The sequence below is a fragment of the Physeter macrocephalus genome, chromosome 12 (assembly GCF_002837175.3).
Source record: "Physeter macrocephalus isolate SW-GA chromosome 12, ASM283717v5, whole genome shotgun sequence".
NCBI lineage: Eukaryota > Metazoa > Chordata > Mammalia > Artiodactyla > Physeteridae > Physeter > Physeter macrocephalus.
In genome coordinates, this window is record NC_041225.1 from 16,176,494 (window position 1) to 16,188,992 (window position 12,499).

Genomic DNA, 12,499 nt, shown 5'->3' on the forward strand with positions numbered 1-12,499 from the left:
AGCACAGGCTCCGGACGCGCAGGCCCAGCGGCCATGGCTCACGGGCCCAGCCGCTCCGCGGAATGTGGGATCCTCCCGGACCGGGGCACGAACCCGCGTCCCCTGCATCGGCAGGCGGACTCCCAACCACTGCGCCACCAGGGAAGCCCGACCCCGTTTTAAAGAATGGTTAAGATGACTGTAAAACTGAGGACAGAATGATTACAAGTGAAGACAAACTTTGGAATCTATGAAGCTAAAATATCTACCATTAAACAGTGCACATCTAATTAATTTAGTTTTCCTGAGGATGAAGAAGTAATCACAGTGGGGTCATATCTGTCTGTCACGATTTTGTAAAAGCCGAAACCAGTAACCATTTTCCTTGGTAAGAACACTTTTTTGGAGCATGATCTTTGCAGAACAGTTTAGCTGAGAAGCAAACAGATGCACTCTAGAAAAGCTCAAGCCGAGACACGGGTGCTTCTCGGGATCAGGCATATGCCGAGCTCTGGCACCGTCTGACTCTGGAGGTGGTGGGACCTGAGACGGGCCACCAGCCACCCTGTGGTCTAATTCAGTCGGGAGAGGCTTAAGTGAGAGGATTCAGATGTCAACTCCCAGCTGCTCGGCTGTTCCTCCTGTAACTAACTTCTTGACCGTCACAGCTCTGAAGAGTGATGGTCACTTTGGCAGAAATGAAGACACAGCAGCAGAGACGGTGAAAGTGCTAACCCACGCCTTCCGAGCTGCTGTTTGTCATTTATATGTCAGCACCACCCAAGGGACAGCGACCGCAGTGATGACGTGTGAGCGGGCGGGGCCCAAGCCCAGTACTCACTGTGGCCGTGTGGGTCGGGGAACCGGAACTGGCTGGCCAAGAAGGGCTGGGCTCTGTCGCTGGAGAGTCCCAGAGGTATGAGGGGCCGCTGCTCAGCTCATTCCAGCTCCTCTGTGAGGCCTGATTGCACGATCGCGATAACCCGAGCTTGCTGAAAACTTCTGGAGGTGAGGAAGCAAAGGCAAGTCGGTGCTGGATGTGGCCGTGCTCCCCGGGCAGGTGGGGCGCCCCCTCAGGGGTCCGCATCCCACCGCTGCTCACCTGGAGCCATCCCACCCCCTCCATCAGCTCCCACCACATTCGGGGAAAACAGGGTGTGGGGGGCTGTTCTCCAGACCCCAGAACGCGGTCTGAATACCTCACCCACACCTACCACTGGACGGTCAAGTGCAAACACCATGATCACAGCTAATGTGAAATTCACACGGTTGCCCCTAATTCTGGACAGCAAGAAAAATAAAGAGCCCCAGCATGGCCAGGAGTCACATCTCAGACGCAGAATCCTTTCTTGCAGCTCTTAAGTCAGTTCTGCGGAACACGAGCCAGCTGGGACCCGCAGGGCATCAAGCAGACCACCGCACCTTTGGGCTGGGGTGCCGAGTGGACAGGGGACCCTTCTGAGGGCCTCTCGCTGGGCCTCCTCGCACCTGGGCGGCTGTGCCAGACCCCGTCCAGGAGAGCACGGACAGACCCACTTCCCTGAAGCCGGCCCATCTGCTGCCACCTGACTGCACTGATACAGGGAAATGCATCCTTTAAAAATGCCCACTAAATGACCATCGTGCTTTCCTCCACACGTGAAGGTGGACCTTATCCTCCCTCCGTCCTTGTCCACAGGCTCATCAGTCATGGGTCTAGTGTTAAACAAACACTCACCGCCAGTTAGGTTAAAAGAGTTTCCAAAGGCCGAGAACGAATTGAGGGGTGTGAAGTCAGGGCTGCTGGGGTTGCTGACAGGACTCCACAAACCCGAGCTGAACGTTATAAAAGGAAAATGCAACACACAAAAATGTGATGGTTAGTGGAGACAGATCCATCACGCACGGCTTCAAACACAGGAGGCGCTGCTTCAGCTGGGGGCTCACGTATTACAGGCAGAAGTGGGGACTGGAAACACCTTCCATAACACAAAGGAGGGAGGCATGGAGAAGTTCAGAGCCCAGGCTACCCTGTCGCGAGCTGACAGAGCAAGCGTCATGCAGAGAAAAGAGGCGTTTCTTCCTTGTTTCCCTTTTGGTGATGGAAGATTTATTAAAAAATTATTTCAAATCTAGGATTAATTTCCTTTTAGGGTCAAGCAGGTAAAACTGGGACTCTACTTAGTGACAGTTATAATCTTACTGTCATTGTTATTTATCTGGGAAAATGAACCGAGGCAGTCGCTGCCTGCCACCGAGGCCGCTGTGGTTGCTCTGGGTCAAAGAAGTGGCCTGTCCAATAATTTACAATAAACTGCCTAGAATTTGTTCCATGTCCTTCCTCTCGAGTGCGTTTCTGTTCTTCTACTTTTAATGATCGGATCACATCCTTTTCACAACAACCATGATAACGGAGAAGGATCAGAAGAGACTCAGAAGGCGGAACACACGTCTGTCTCCCTCTCCGCTGGGGCGGGACACGTCGCGGCCCCTCCTCCCGTCAGGGAGCCAGGTGGGAGCACGGACTCGGGGCGCCACCCCACCCGACAGAGGGGCTCCTGACCGCCTCCGACAAACGCCTGCTTGTCACCTAGAGGCAAACGCCTCGAAGCACACATACGATAGAAGATGCTAAACGGGCCTGGGAAACCCTCCCGCCTTCCCCTGGTAAGAAGGGCCAAACGCACCTGTCTGAGCCATCGCTGTCAATGGGAGTGTGTGACACACCAAGGCTGCTGGAAAAGTCTGTTTTGCTTGAAGAAACCTTAGCAAAGCCGTTCCCACCTGTAACAATGAGCTCCGAATCAATCAAAGCAGCCAGGCCGCAGGTACCCCCACCAGGCCCGAGGCCCAGCGGTGCCCGGTCTCCCAGTGCCAACCCACTCACCTGGGCTCTTGTCGTACCCGGCCGTGACTGCAGCAAAAGTGGGGTTGCCATTCTTGCCCGGGAGCGAGGCTGCTTTTGTCAGTTTGTGTTTGCTTCCATTTGACTGCTTTGTTTTAGAGTCGCTTGAGGGAAGAAGCAAGGAGAGAACAGCTCAGTCCTCGTGGGCAATGCCCCCCCCACCGTGGAGGCCCCCGGGGGCACGTGTCCCAGGGCCTGCGAGGGAGCCGGGGACAGCCCTGGGCAGCCCACAGGGCCTGGCCAGGCCTCAGGAAATGCTCTGCGGCCTGAGGCTGTGTAGCCTGGGGGGACGGGGTGGGAGGGGGAAGGAACGTGGGAGAAAGGTAAAATTCCAGGTGTGGGAGAGAGGCAGGGGCCAGGAAAGGAGGCAGCCCTGTCCTGGAGGGAAGGCCGGGCAGCAGGACAGAGCGGGGCGTGCGGGCGGGTGAGCAGCCCCCGTGCGAGGGCCCCGGCGGCCAGTGCCCACCAGGCCCGGCGCCTCCCGCCTCCTCCCACACGGGCAGGGCGGCCGTGGGCCGGGCTGGGCGCCGCCGCGTGTGCGGGAACAGGCGGCCCCTGCTCGAGTGTCATCACCATCGGGGTCACTGTCACTGCCTGGCAGGAGCCCTCCCTGCTCGGCTCCTACCTCCTCCAGGTCCCGCCCTTTCGCTGCTACGCTCACCCGCCACAGGTCAGAGGGAACGACCCGCAGACCCATTTCCTTGCCCACAGTGCAGCTGCTGTGGGTCTTCAGTCCGCGCTGAGTCTGCTCCTGGCTCCTGGCCTAGAGCGTGACCCTGGTGCCCTTGGGCACAGGTGACCGGTGGGAAGGCGCTGAGCCCACCGAGGGAAGAGGCGAGAAGGGACGGCCGTCTGCAGCCACCGAGGATTCCCACCCACGGGGAGCAGCACCGGGTTAGTGGGTTAGCGCGGCACAGGCGGGGGCCGCGGGCCTACCTGCCGGGGCTGCCGTTGACTATGCTGCTGTAGCTGCCCCGGGACGTGAACGGGCAGGGCGCGGCGGGCGGCGACGGGGAGCTGGGCGGCGGCGAGGTCTGGCGTTGTTTTAGGAAGACGTCTGCGTTGAGGGTTTGCAGAGAGAGTTTATAAAGACTATCGGTAGCTGGAAGTTAAAAACAAAGGGTCTCAATGTGATACTTGGCTTTTTACCCTTCAGTTTCGGTTACTTCTGGTGTTCTAGCTGGTGCTATGCGGGACTCAAGTGCTTCTAACAAGAAAAACCTACAGCTGTCATTACGTGTTCTGATTAAAGAAAAAAAAGGGAAGTCGTGTCTCTCTCTGCATTCTGGGCCTTTCCCGGAATTTTTACACATTTATAAACCCACCTCCTGGCTGCGTTCCGCAGGCCCTGCCGGAGGGCACGGTCCTCCCCCTCCCACACCTCAGGCTGGGAGGAGGCCTCTCCACGCCCCTCAGGGATGGGCAGGTGGGTCCTCTGCCGGGACCTGAAAGCCTCTGCGCTTCCACACAGGTCCGAACTGCGCAGGTGCGGCGCCCAGGGGAACAACCCCCAGCTCCTTCAGGATGACCCCCGCACTCCGTAGGCGCGCCTGGTGCGGTGCCACTCCCGGTCCTTGTTTTACAAGGATAGGAACTCCTACTATATTCCTGCTGCCCTTTAAGGCACAGCTGTTTTAAAAATTTAAAACAGAAAAACTTTCAGTGTCACAAAATAATACTGATTCTGCACTCACCGCATGGAAACATACAACTTGTATCAGAAAAAGGCACCACCTCGCACATCTATGGTGCGCACCTGGGTGCCGCTCCAGCTACTGTGATGCGAAGTGTGAGGAAGGGGCCCGGCCTCTGCGAGCTCGGCCTCTGGGGCCCCTGGTCTGCACGGCAGCCCACTCGCCCGTTAACCTGGCCAACACCCGGCCGGTCGTCCCCCTTGTTTCTCCTCCCTGCCCAGCAGGCTTTGCCCGGCTGGGGGCCTATTCCCCTGGCCCCCTCCTGGCGGGCCTTTCGAGCCTTTACAGTGAGGATGGTCTGCTCTGCTCCCCCTCCGTGGGAGGGCCCGCCCTCTGCATGGTGCTTCCCCTGCCCCGACCAAGCCGGCTCTGCATGGTGCTTCCCCTGCCCCGACCGTTCCCTCCGGCACTGGGTGCTTCTCCCAACAGCCCGGGGGCTGGGGCCTGAGTGAGGCTACGCGTGCGTTCCACGCTGTGTCAAGGCCCCGGCCCAGCCCGGCACCGCCAAACAAAACACCCTTCTCTTCGAAGGCGGAGTTGTCCCATCTCCGGCGCCACCGCCACCGTGCACCCCCGCCCCGGTGACTCTCCCTGCCCCTCCCCCATGGTCCTGGCACCTATCCACCGACCCGTCACCACCCGCCCCGCTCTCACCCTTGCTTACGTGGAGAACCCCTTCTTCACCTGCTCCGGGGTCTGCTGACCTGACGCCCACACCCTCTTCCCCGCAGGATACCCCTCGGGCTTGTGTCAGTGCTGATGCCGGCAGGGCTTGTGTTTACTTCGCTGGGCCCCAGACAACCCCATGAAACCGGCTCCCTGGGCACGTGGTATTTATTCCCTACACCAGAATGCAGCTTCCTCTGTGCAGGAACCACCCCAATCCCAGGGTATAAGCTGAGGACCAATGTCCAGCTGAAACCTCAGAGGGGACCCAAGGACTCGAAAGCATCAGCCCGGACACTGGGACGACCCAGAGACTTGTTCAACACTTCTTGAATGACCAGGGATTTTGGGTTATATCTCTCATCTCAGGCAAAAAACCAGTACGGTAAGGCACCAGAAACTTTCACAGCAATTACGGGGCTGCAGGTTCTAACCCTGGGAGCATCTCTTTCCAGTATGTATTTGCAAAGGTGTGTGTTTAACGCACACCTCACCCGAGTTTCCGAGTTCCTCGCCCTCATTCAACTCACCACCCCCTCTTCTCTAAGCCTCCTTCACCTCAAACCTGGTGCGCAACCCTCATTTTCCCTTTGGCACAAATGGGCCAAACGGAGGCCGTTCTGCCTCCTCGGTGAGTGTAGACAAATCAGCCCTAAGGGACTGACCCCCGAGCCCTGCCAGTAGGCCCTCACTGTGCTGGTCTCTGTCATCTTCTGTTCCAGGTCTTAAATTTCTAGAGGGCGAGGACCTCCACCCTCTTCTAGGAGACGGTGCTACTTTCACAATTTCCTGCAGGCCTGACCGGGGGAACGAGGTCAAGAGGCTAGTGAGAGAACTAACATCGGTTTATGGAGAAGATGTGGGTAAACTGGGAATAAACTGCAGTTTTACAAAAAACAGTTACACTGTAAATGTATGAGAAACTAGTCAGGTAAAGGGCTGCTGAGTTGACGCTTTCTTTGGATGATTCACCGCTCTACGCAGATCATTCCATTCCCTACACCCGGCACTGGGGTGCTGGCTGACTAGCCCTCTGGATCGTCTGCTGATTTCTCTGGTATAAATACTCCCACCACGGCCGATTAAGCTACAACAGTCTAACGACCAGCAGACTATTTAACAGCTGCTTTTTTGCTGGCTGCTACGAGCCGGCTCCGGCAGACTAGACACTGGGTCTCCTCCTAAAGCAATACGTGCCCCGGCCATCCCCCCGCAGTTCTCCAGCCCGGAGTTGGGTGGGCTGTGGGTGCGGAAAGCCTGTGGTCTCCAGGTCACCATACTTACAGCTGCCGGGCTTGTGAACGGGCACGGAATCCCACTCTGGCGGTGGAGAGTCTTTTTCACCTTCTGAGCTACTGGTGTTGCCTAGTTCTTGACTATTTGGGAGGAATTTTGCTAGGGCAGGTGGCCTGTTATCCACTAACTTACTTGTACCTGTACAGAATTCAGAAAAGAAGGCTGTTATGGAGGATAATTCCTTTCTTTCGGGCCAATTTCAAAGAACCCCTTCCCTTCTAATGAGAATGAGAACCCAACCGCAGCCGCCCTATGACTGGTAACTACTGACTGATTACTGCCAACTCACAGCTACTAACACAACAGACCATCAGGGCATCTGTATGATGAAAAATGAAAATACCTTTTGTCTTCTGGGAATTTCGTGGTTTGGATCCACTTGTCAATGTAGTTGGAAGAGGAATCTTGGTTGGGAGATTTCGGCGTTGTTTACTTTCCAAAGGGGCGGTATATGGTAGCTCTAAAGAACTGAAAGACAATCACAGGTGGAACATACAGACGCAGCCCTTTGTTTCAGAGAAGAGAGGAGAAGTCACTGATCTCTACAATTTCAACACCGTCTTTTACTCATTTGGCCTCCTGAGGCATTATCAACCCACAGTCCTGAGGGCTGGCCGCGTTCCAAGCACCTCCAGTACTGTTCAGGAGACCGGCACTTGCAGATTTATCCTCTGCTATTCTGAGTGCGGACAAGGGACTGAGGTCCATTGTTCAATAGTATGTAATGGGTGGGAACACCTGCGTCAGATAAGGTGTATGAAGCTGTTGGCACAGACTAGCCATTTAGGAGCTACTAAGTGCAGTCATCCTACTGGTGAGTGAGTCTCACCCGGCAGCTAGACTGCCTGTGGGACTCCGGAATATGGAGATTCTGAAGGGTCTCAGACTTAGAAATGCCAAAGGTTCTGCTACTCAAAACCTTGAACACATTTTTCTCACGGACACTGTGTACTGACCAGGGCTAAGTTCCTGGGTGACCTACAAAACCCCACGAGCCCACGGCAGAATAGCAGGACCGCTTTATTTGCCTAAGGTGTAGGTTGAGTGGGGGAGATGAATATCCTTCTTTATTGTTGAACCCAGGGTTCATCTTGGGCAGAAACTTAAATATTATTTTTATTAATCTATTTAGAGTACATTTCTTCTAAAATATCTAGGGATAAGCTTAACATAATATATATAAATAGGACAATGTATTGGCTCTGACCTTCCTGTCAGCAAGGCAAAGTGGGCGGCAGCTGGGCTACTTTGAGTTTCCACAGCCTGATGAAGAAAACATTAAAATGTACCGAGAGAAGCAATCTCTAGGAGAAATGAACTGGGGGGATGGCCCACATAAAGTAGCCTGGTGAACAATGGAGATGCATGGACCCTAAAAACCTTTTTTTACAAAGCTGCTTCTGTGCTGCCCACCAAGATCAAGTCGCAGGCTTGGGAGGCCTCTGACAGGAGCTGGCCTGACACAGTCCAGGAAAAGGACGTCTTCCGGGGGAACGGTGGGACACAGCTGACAGAACCCAGCGGCCCCTGACGAGAATTCTTCCAAAAATCATCACGCGTCTCCACTGGGCTCCTGGTGATGGCTGCAAAGCTGTCAGTTTAAGGCTGAGCCGATAGCTTGCTTTTCACAGAAAATCTTACAGAGTTTACCGGTCGACACAGATGTTCTTAAAATGGGTACGTGTGTGGCATTTTCCACCGTGGCGCACGTCCCGCCCCAGCCCTCAGGCGTGTGGTTCCCACAGGCGCTCTGCCCCCAGCCCCACCCTACAGAGGTTTCTCCCCCTTCCGCTGCCTGTCCAAGTTCACACTCCCTGGGGGGCGGCCAATTTCTGCTGGGCTCGGGGCCAGGCACAGACCACGCTGGTCCACACCAGAGTGCAAAGGTCAGAACGGGTCAGGCTTTCCGGATCCAACGGCACCACCAGCGCCACCACCCCCCACCCCCGCAAAGAAGGTAAGCAGATGACAGAACAGTATGTGAAGCATGACTTCATAAACAGATAAATTTTTTTTTAAAATGTATAGCTTTTTTTAAAACATCTTTATTGGAGTATAATTGCTTTACAATGGTGTGTTAGTTTCTGCTTTACAACAAAGTGCATCAGCTATACATGTACATATATCTCCATATCTCCTCCCTCTTGCGTCTCCCTCCCACCCTCCCTATCCCACCCCTCTAGGTGGTCACAAAGCAGCGACCTGATCTCCCTGTGCTATGCGGCTGCTTCCCACTAGCTATCCACCCTACGTTTGGTAGTGTATATATGTCCATGCCACTCTCTCACTTTGTCCCAGCTTACCCTGCCCCCTCTCCATATCCTCAAGTCCATGCTCTAGTAGGTCTGTTAAACAGATAAATTTTAACAGAGGCTCTTTACAAACAATTTACAAGGTAGGAGATCTAAGGTCATTTTCATTCTTTTGTTTATTTATATTTCAAAATTTTTCTATAATAAAGTGTTAGTATATCTGGAATTAGTGTAAGAGCTAGCCAAAAATTCGAAGGGTTTGGTTAACCCACATAAGTAGAATTTTAGGTGGGATAACAAACTGACATGAAAACATCCACCGTTTACGGGCGAGACTATTAGTAATGCTGCAGTTTTAGAAATCGTCTGCCCTCTACTTCTGACTGACAGGGTTATTTAAAAACGCCACATTTTAAACAAACAAAGGCTCCCGTGACTGACAGAGACGCCCAGCCCTGTGGTGGTGGTGGTGGTGGTGGAGCTGGGCGGGTGTGAGCTGTTTGTAAGCGTGGGGCTGGGGGCTGTCTATACAGAGCTTCACTCTGCACCGCTGTGGAGTCTCGGTTGGTTTTTAAGAAGAAAGGCGCCAGACAACTACTTTACTTTTGCTGACTCCTACTTTCCTAAGTTAAACCAGATGATCTGTACCAAGAAGCCTTTTTTAAGGCTTCTGAATAAAATGGTAAGGGCCAACTTAATTTAGGTGATGCCTTGGACGAGAGAGGACGGGAAGCCAGCCGGGCCGCTAACGCACGCTCATGCGCTTCCTGCTGCTCGTGTCGTGCTCGGGCCGCGCCCCCGCGTGGGGGAGGAGGGGAGGCGGAGAGCCGAGGGCAAGGTGAGGGCTTTCCCAGTGCTGAGGGCCTGGAGGCCGCTGTGTGCACGGTGGCACCCGCGGCCCTGAGCCGAGAGCACTGTTCAAGCAGACTCTGACAGAGGGTACAATTATTCTATAACACATTTTGCTTATTTTAGATGATTACATTTAAGTTATGTAAACATACGTTGATAAAGAGAAAACAGAAGAACCCATGGATAGCTGGTATCCTAAACCAGGGAGCCCTGCGCCTTTCCCGGTCTCCTGAAGTCCTTTTCGTGTCCGACATCTCTCATTCCCTGGCATCTCTGACCTAAAATACAGTCTTCTGGAGGTCTACAGACCCACTTCTACAGCGTATAAGCTGGGAAAAAAAGGGGAGACCTGATCTCTGCCCTTGTAACCCTCTGCTCCACACTCCTAGTGGTTTTTTTGAAGTCAATTCTTGGGAGTTAGGTAGGATGGGGCTACACAGGCACAGACCACGTCGGAGCCATTCCTCTGGCTTATTACCACTTACTTATAGGAAAATGAATTCTTCAGCATTTAAGGATTTGGGTCTTCTGGCCTGGAGGTGATATAATATAATGTTCCAACAATACTGATAATATTTAAAGACTACTTTTTGATAAAGCGAATGTGAGCTAAACCCATAGATTTTACTATTAGAACATCAGCTTTTTGGCCAACTGATATATAAATGCTTTTTCCCCACCAGATAAATCTTCCAAAAGAAAGTCATAATATATGCCTTATTAATATCTCTTTTTTAAAAGTGTGCATCTATTTCCTTCAGACGCGTGGAATCACATATAACACGCTGAGAGCACTTCTTGGGTGACAGGAACGTCAGGTGTCACTGGGGCAGGACCAGCACAGGACAGCACAGGGCATTTACTGTCACAACTGAGTGGAGACAGCAAATGGCTCTATTCAGAGGCCACCTTTCTGGTTATTAAAAAAAGGTCGTGAACTCTGAATTTGACTGATGTACTAAAAGATTCTGACTCAAAACTTTTATCCCTGAATTCAGAAAAACACAAAACAAGATCAGTGAGTTTAAAGAGATTAGATACAGGAGATGAGAAGACCAGGGTTGATATAGATTTCTCCAGTTACAAAAGACAATTCAGAGCACGCTGCTTAAACTGTCTTCTGGGAATGGTTTCTCTGTTAGCCACACATCAAAAGGACACGCGTTAACCGCTCTGCCTCCTAACGGGGGCTGGAGAGCGGGCAGCTCGGGCAAACTCCACACCCCTGCAAAGTCAGGGGCATCACGTGGAGCCGTGTACAGACTTTCAAGGTCAAATCTGCTAATGGCCAACTTATTTCATAAAAAAATCAGAATATGACAGAAATCAATGGAAGAGGGATGAGAGGTAGGACTAACATGTACATACGACCTGTCTTAAAAATACTGACCTCGGGCATCAAGGAGAATAAACAGGGCAGATGTGGTGACAGCCACCTATGAAATGGTTTCACTAAGATAATTCTTAGAAGCTGGGTTTTAAAATTTATGATCATAAGAATGATAGCATGACTGTCCATTCTCACACAAAATCTCAGCATATGCAGAAACTAGGGTTTTTCATAATTTGGATTTTTTAGCCTCATTTACTTTAAAACATCTGATCAGTCAACTAAGCCTGAAAAAGGTCTAGAAGAATAATCCCTAGCCACTACACAAGGGTTAATTCCTGTCCTGCGGTGCCAGAACATTAGCACCAAAGTACCTCGGGCCGATTCCTTTCAGGGGAGACTCAAGTGTATCAGCCATTACTCCACTTGACATTGCTTCTAACTGGGTCAGATCGTTCTCAAAGGATTGTGGGGTTAGGCCACTTAAACTGACATTTTGCACAAAAGGGTAACTTTTAGGTATAAATACTCTGTTACTAATCACTGCCACATCCTGTGTTATTTCATAAGTTCAGGGACAAGGTTAAATATTACTGTAGTAATCACTAATTTCTTATTAGCTTCTGGTTCTACAGAACAGACGGCCCCTGTCGAGTTAAGCTGTATAATCTAGGGACAGAGTCTAGCTTATTGATGTTTTTGCAGAGCTCAAGTTTTATTCCTAGAATCACAGTAAGAACAGACCCGCAAAGCTAAGGGAAATTCTAATGATAAATGTCTTCCTTTATCAATTTATACCTAATTCCCTCAACTTCCTGGGTCGATGCCCACTTACCACACAAGAAGGCAAATACTGGCTTCCAGGCAGATGGCCATTTTATACGGTGAGCTAGAAAGGGCATTATTAACCACACTGAAACTAGGATTAGTTTACTACACAGACCCAAAGTTTAGTGAAAGTACGAAGTAAGCTTGGTAACGAATAACCCAATAGTTCAACTCATTCACTGACCCGGGGAAACACTCTGCAGGTCGCCCTCCCTGTGAGGCCCAACAGGACCTGCCCCACGGGAACTGGACGGGAGCTACTTCGTGGCAGAACTGTCTGGTAGTCACATCTGCCCTGAGCACTGTTTATTTTTAAGGTTAAGAATAAGTTCTCCAAAGTTTTACAGCACAGAATTCTAGATCCCAATGGCAGCTCTGGGTTAGTGAGCAGACTCAGAACTCTAGCTGAGAGAAGTTACACTTGTACCTGCGGCTAAACCACCAAGGCCATCTTTGTGCAGAAGTGAAATGGCTCTCTGCCTGGGAACAGATCACCAACCTACATTTTCCTCCTCCATTTTCACAAGCAGCTTTAACTCTGCCTTTTATACTTCTGACATCGGAAGCATGTGGCTGTCCCTCACCAGCGACAGTGAACACTGGGCATTAGAAAAAACCCCAGAGGAACGTCATGAGGTGCGCAGCTTTTGTTTTAAAAAACCCCCTAAAAACCAACCACGCAAACGAAAACATTACCTGGTTCTCACCAGTAACCTCT

At 51.9% G+C, this 12,499-nt stretch overlaps 1 protein-coding gene across 1 annotated transcript in view; it reads right to left on the bottom strand.

Moving 5' to 3' along the window:
• Positions 1-12,499, bottom strand: part of TMEM131 (transmembrane protein 131) — a 193,350-nt gene that overhangs the window by 1,764 nt on the left and 179,087 nt on the right. Inside the window, exons 34-40 of the mRNA XM_007112819.3 lie at positions 6,863-6,987; positions 6,508-6,657; positions 3,800-3,965; positions 2,846-2,967; positions 2,646-2,742; positions 1,697-1,794; positions 821-981 (exon numbers count right to left, since the gene is read on the bottom strand). Coding sequence (XP_007112881.2) covers positions 821-981; positions 1,697-1,794; positions 2,646-2,742; positions 2,846-2,967; positions 3,800-3,965; positions 6,508-6,657; positions 6,863-6,987 — 919 coding nt within the window. The remainder of the gene's footprint in view (positions 1-820; positions 982-1,696; positions 1,795-2,645; positions 2,743-2,845; positions 2,968-3,799; positions 3,966-6,507; positions 6,658-6,862; positions 6,988-12,499) is intronic.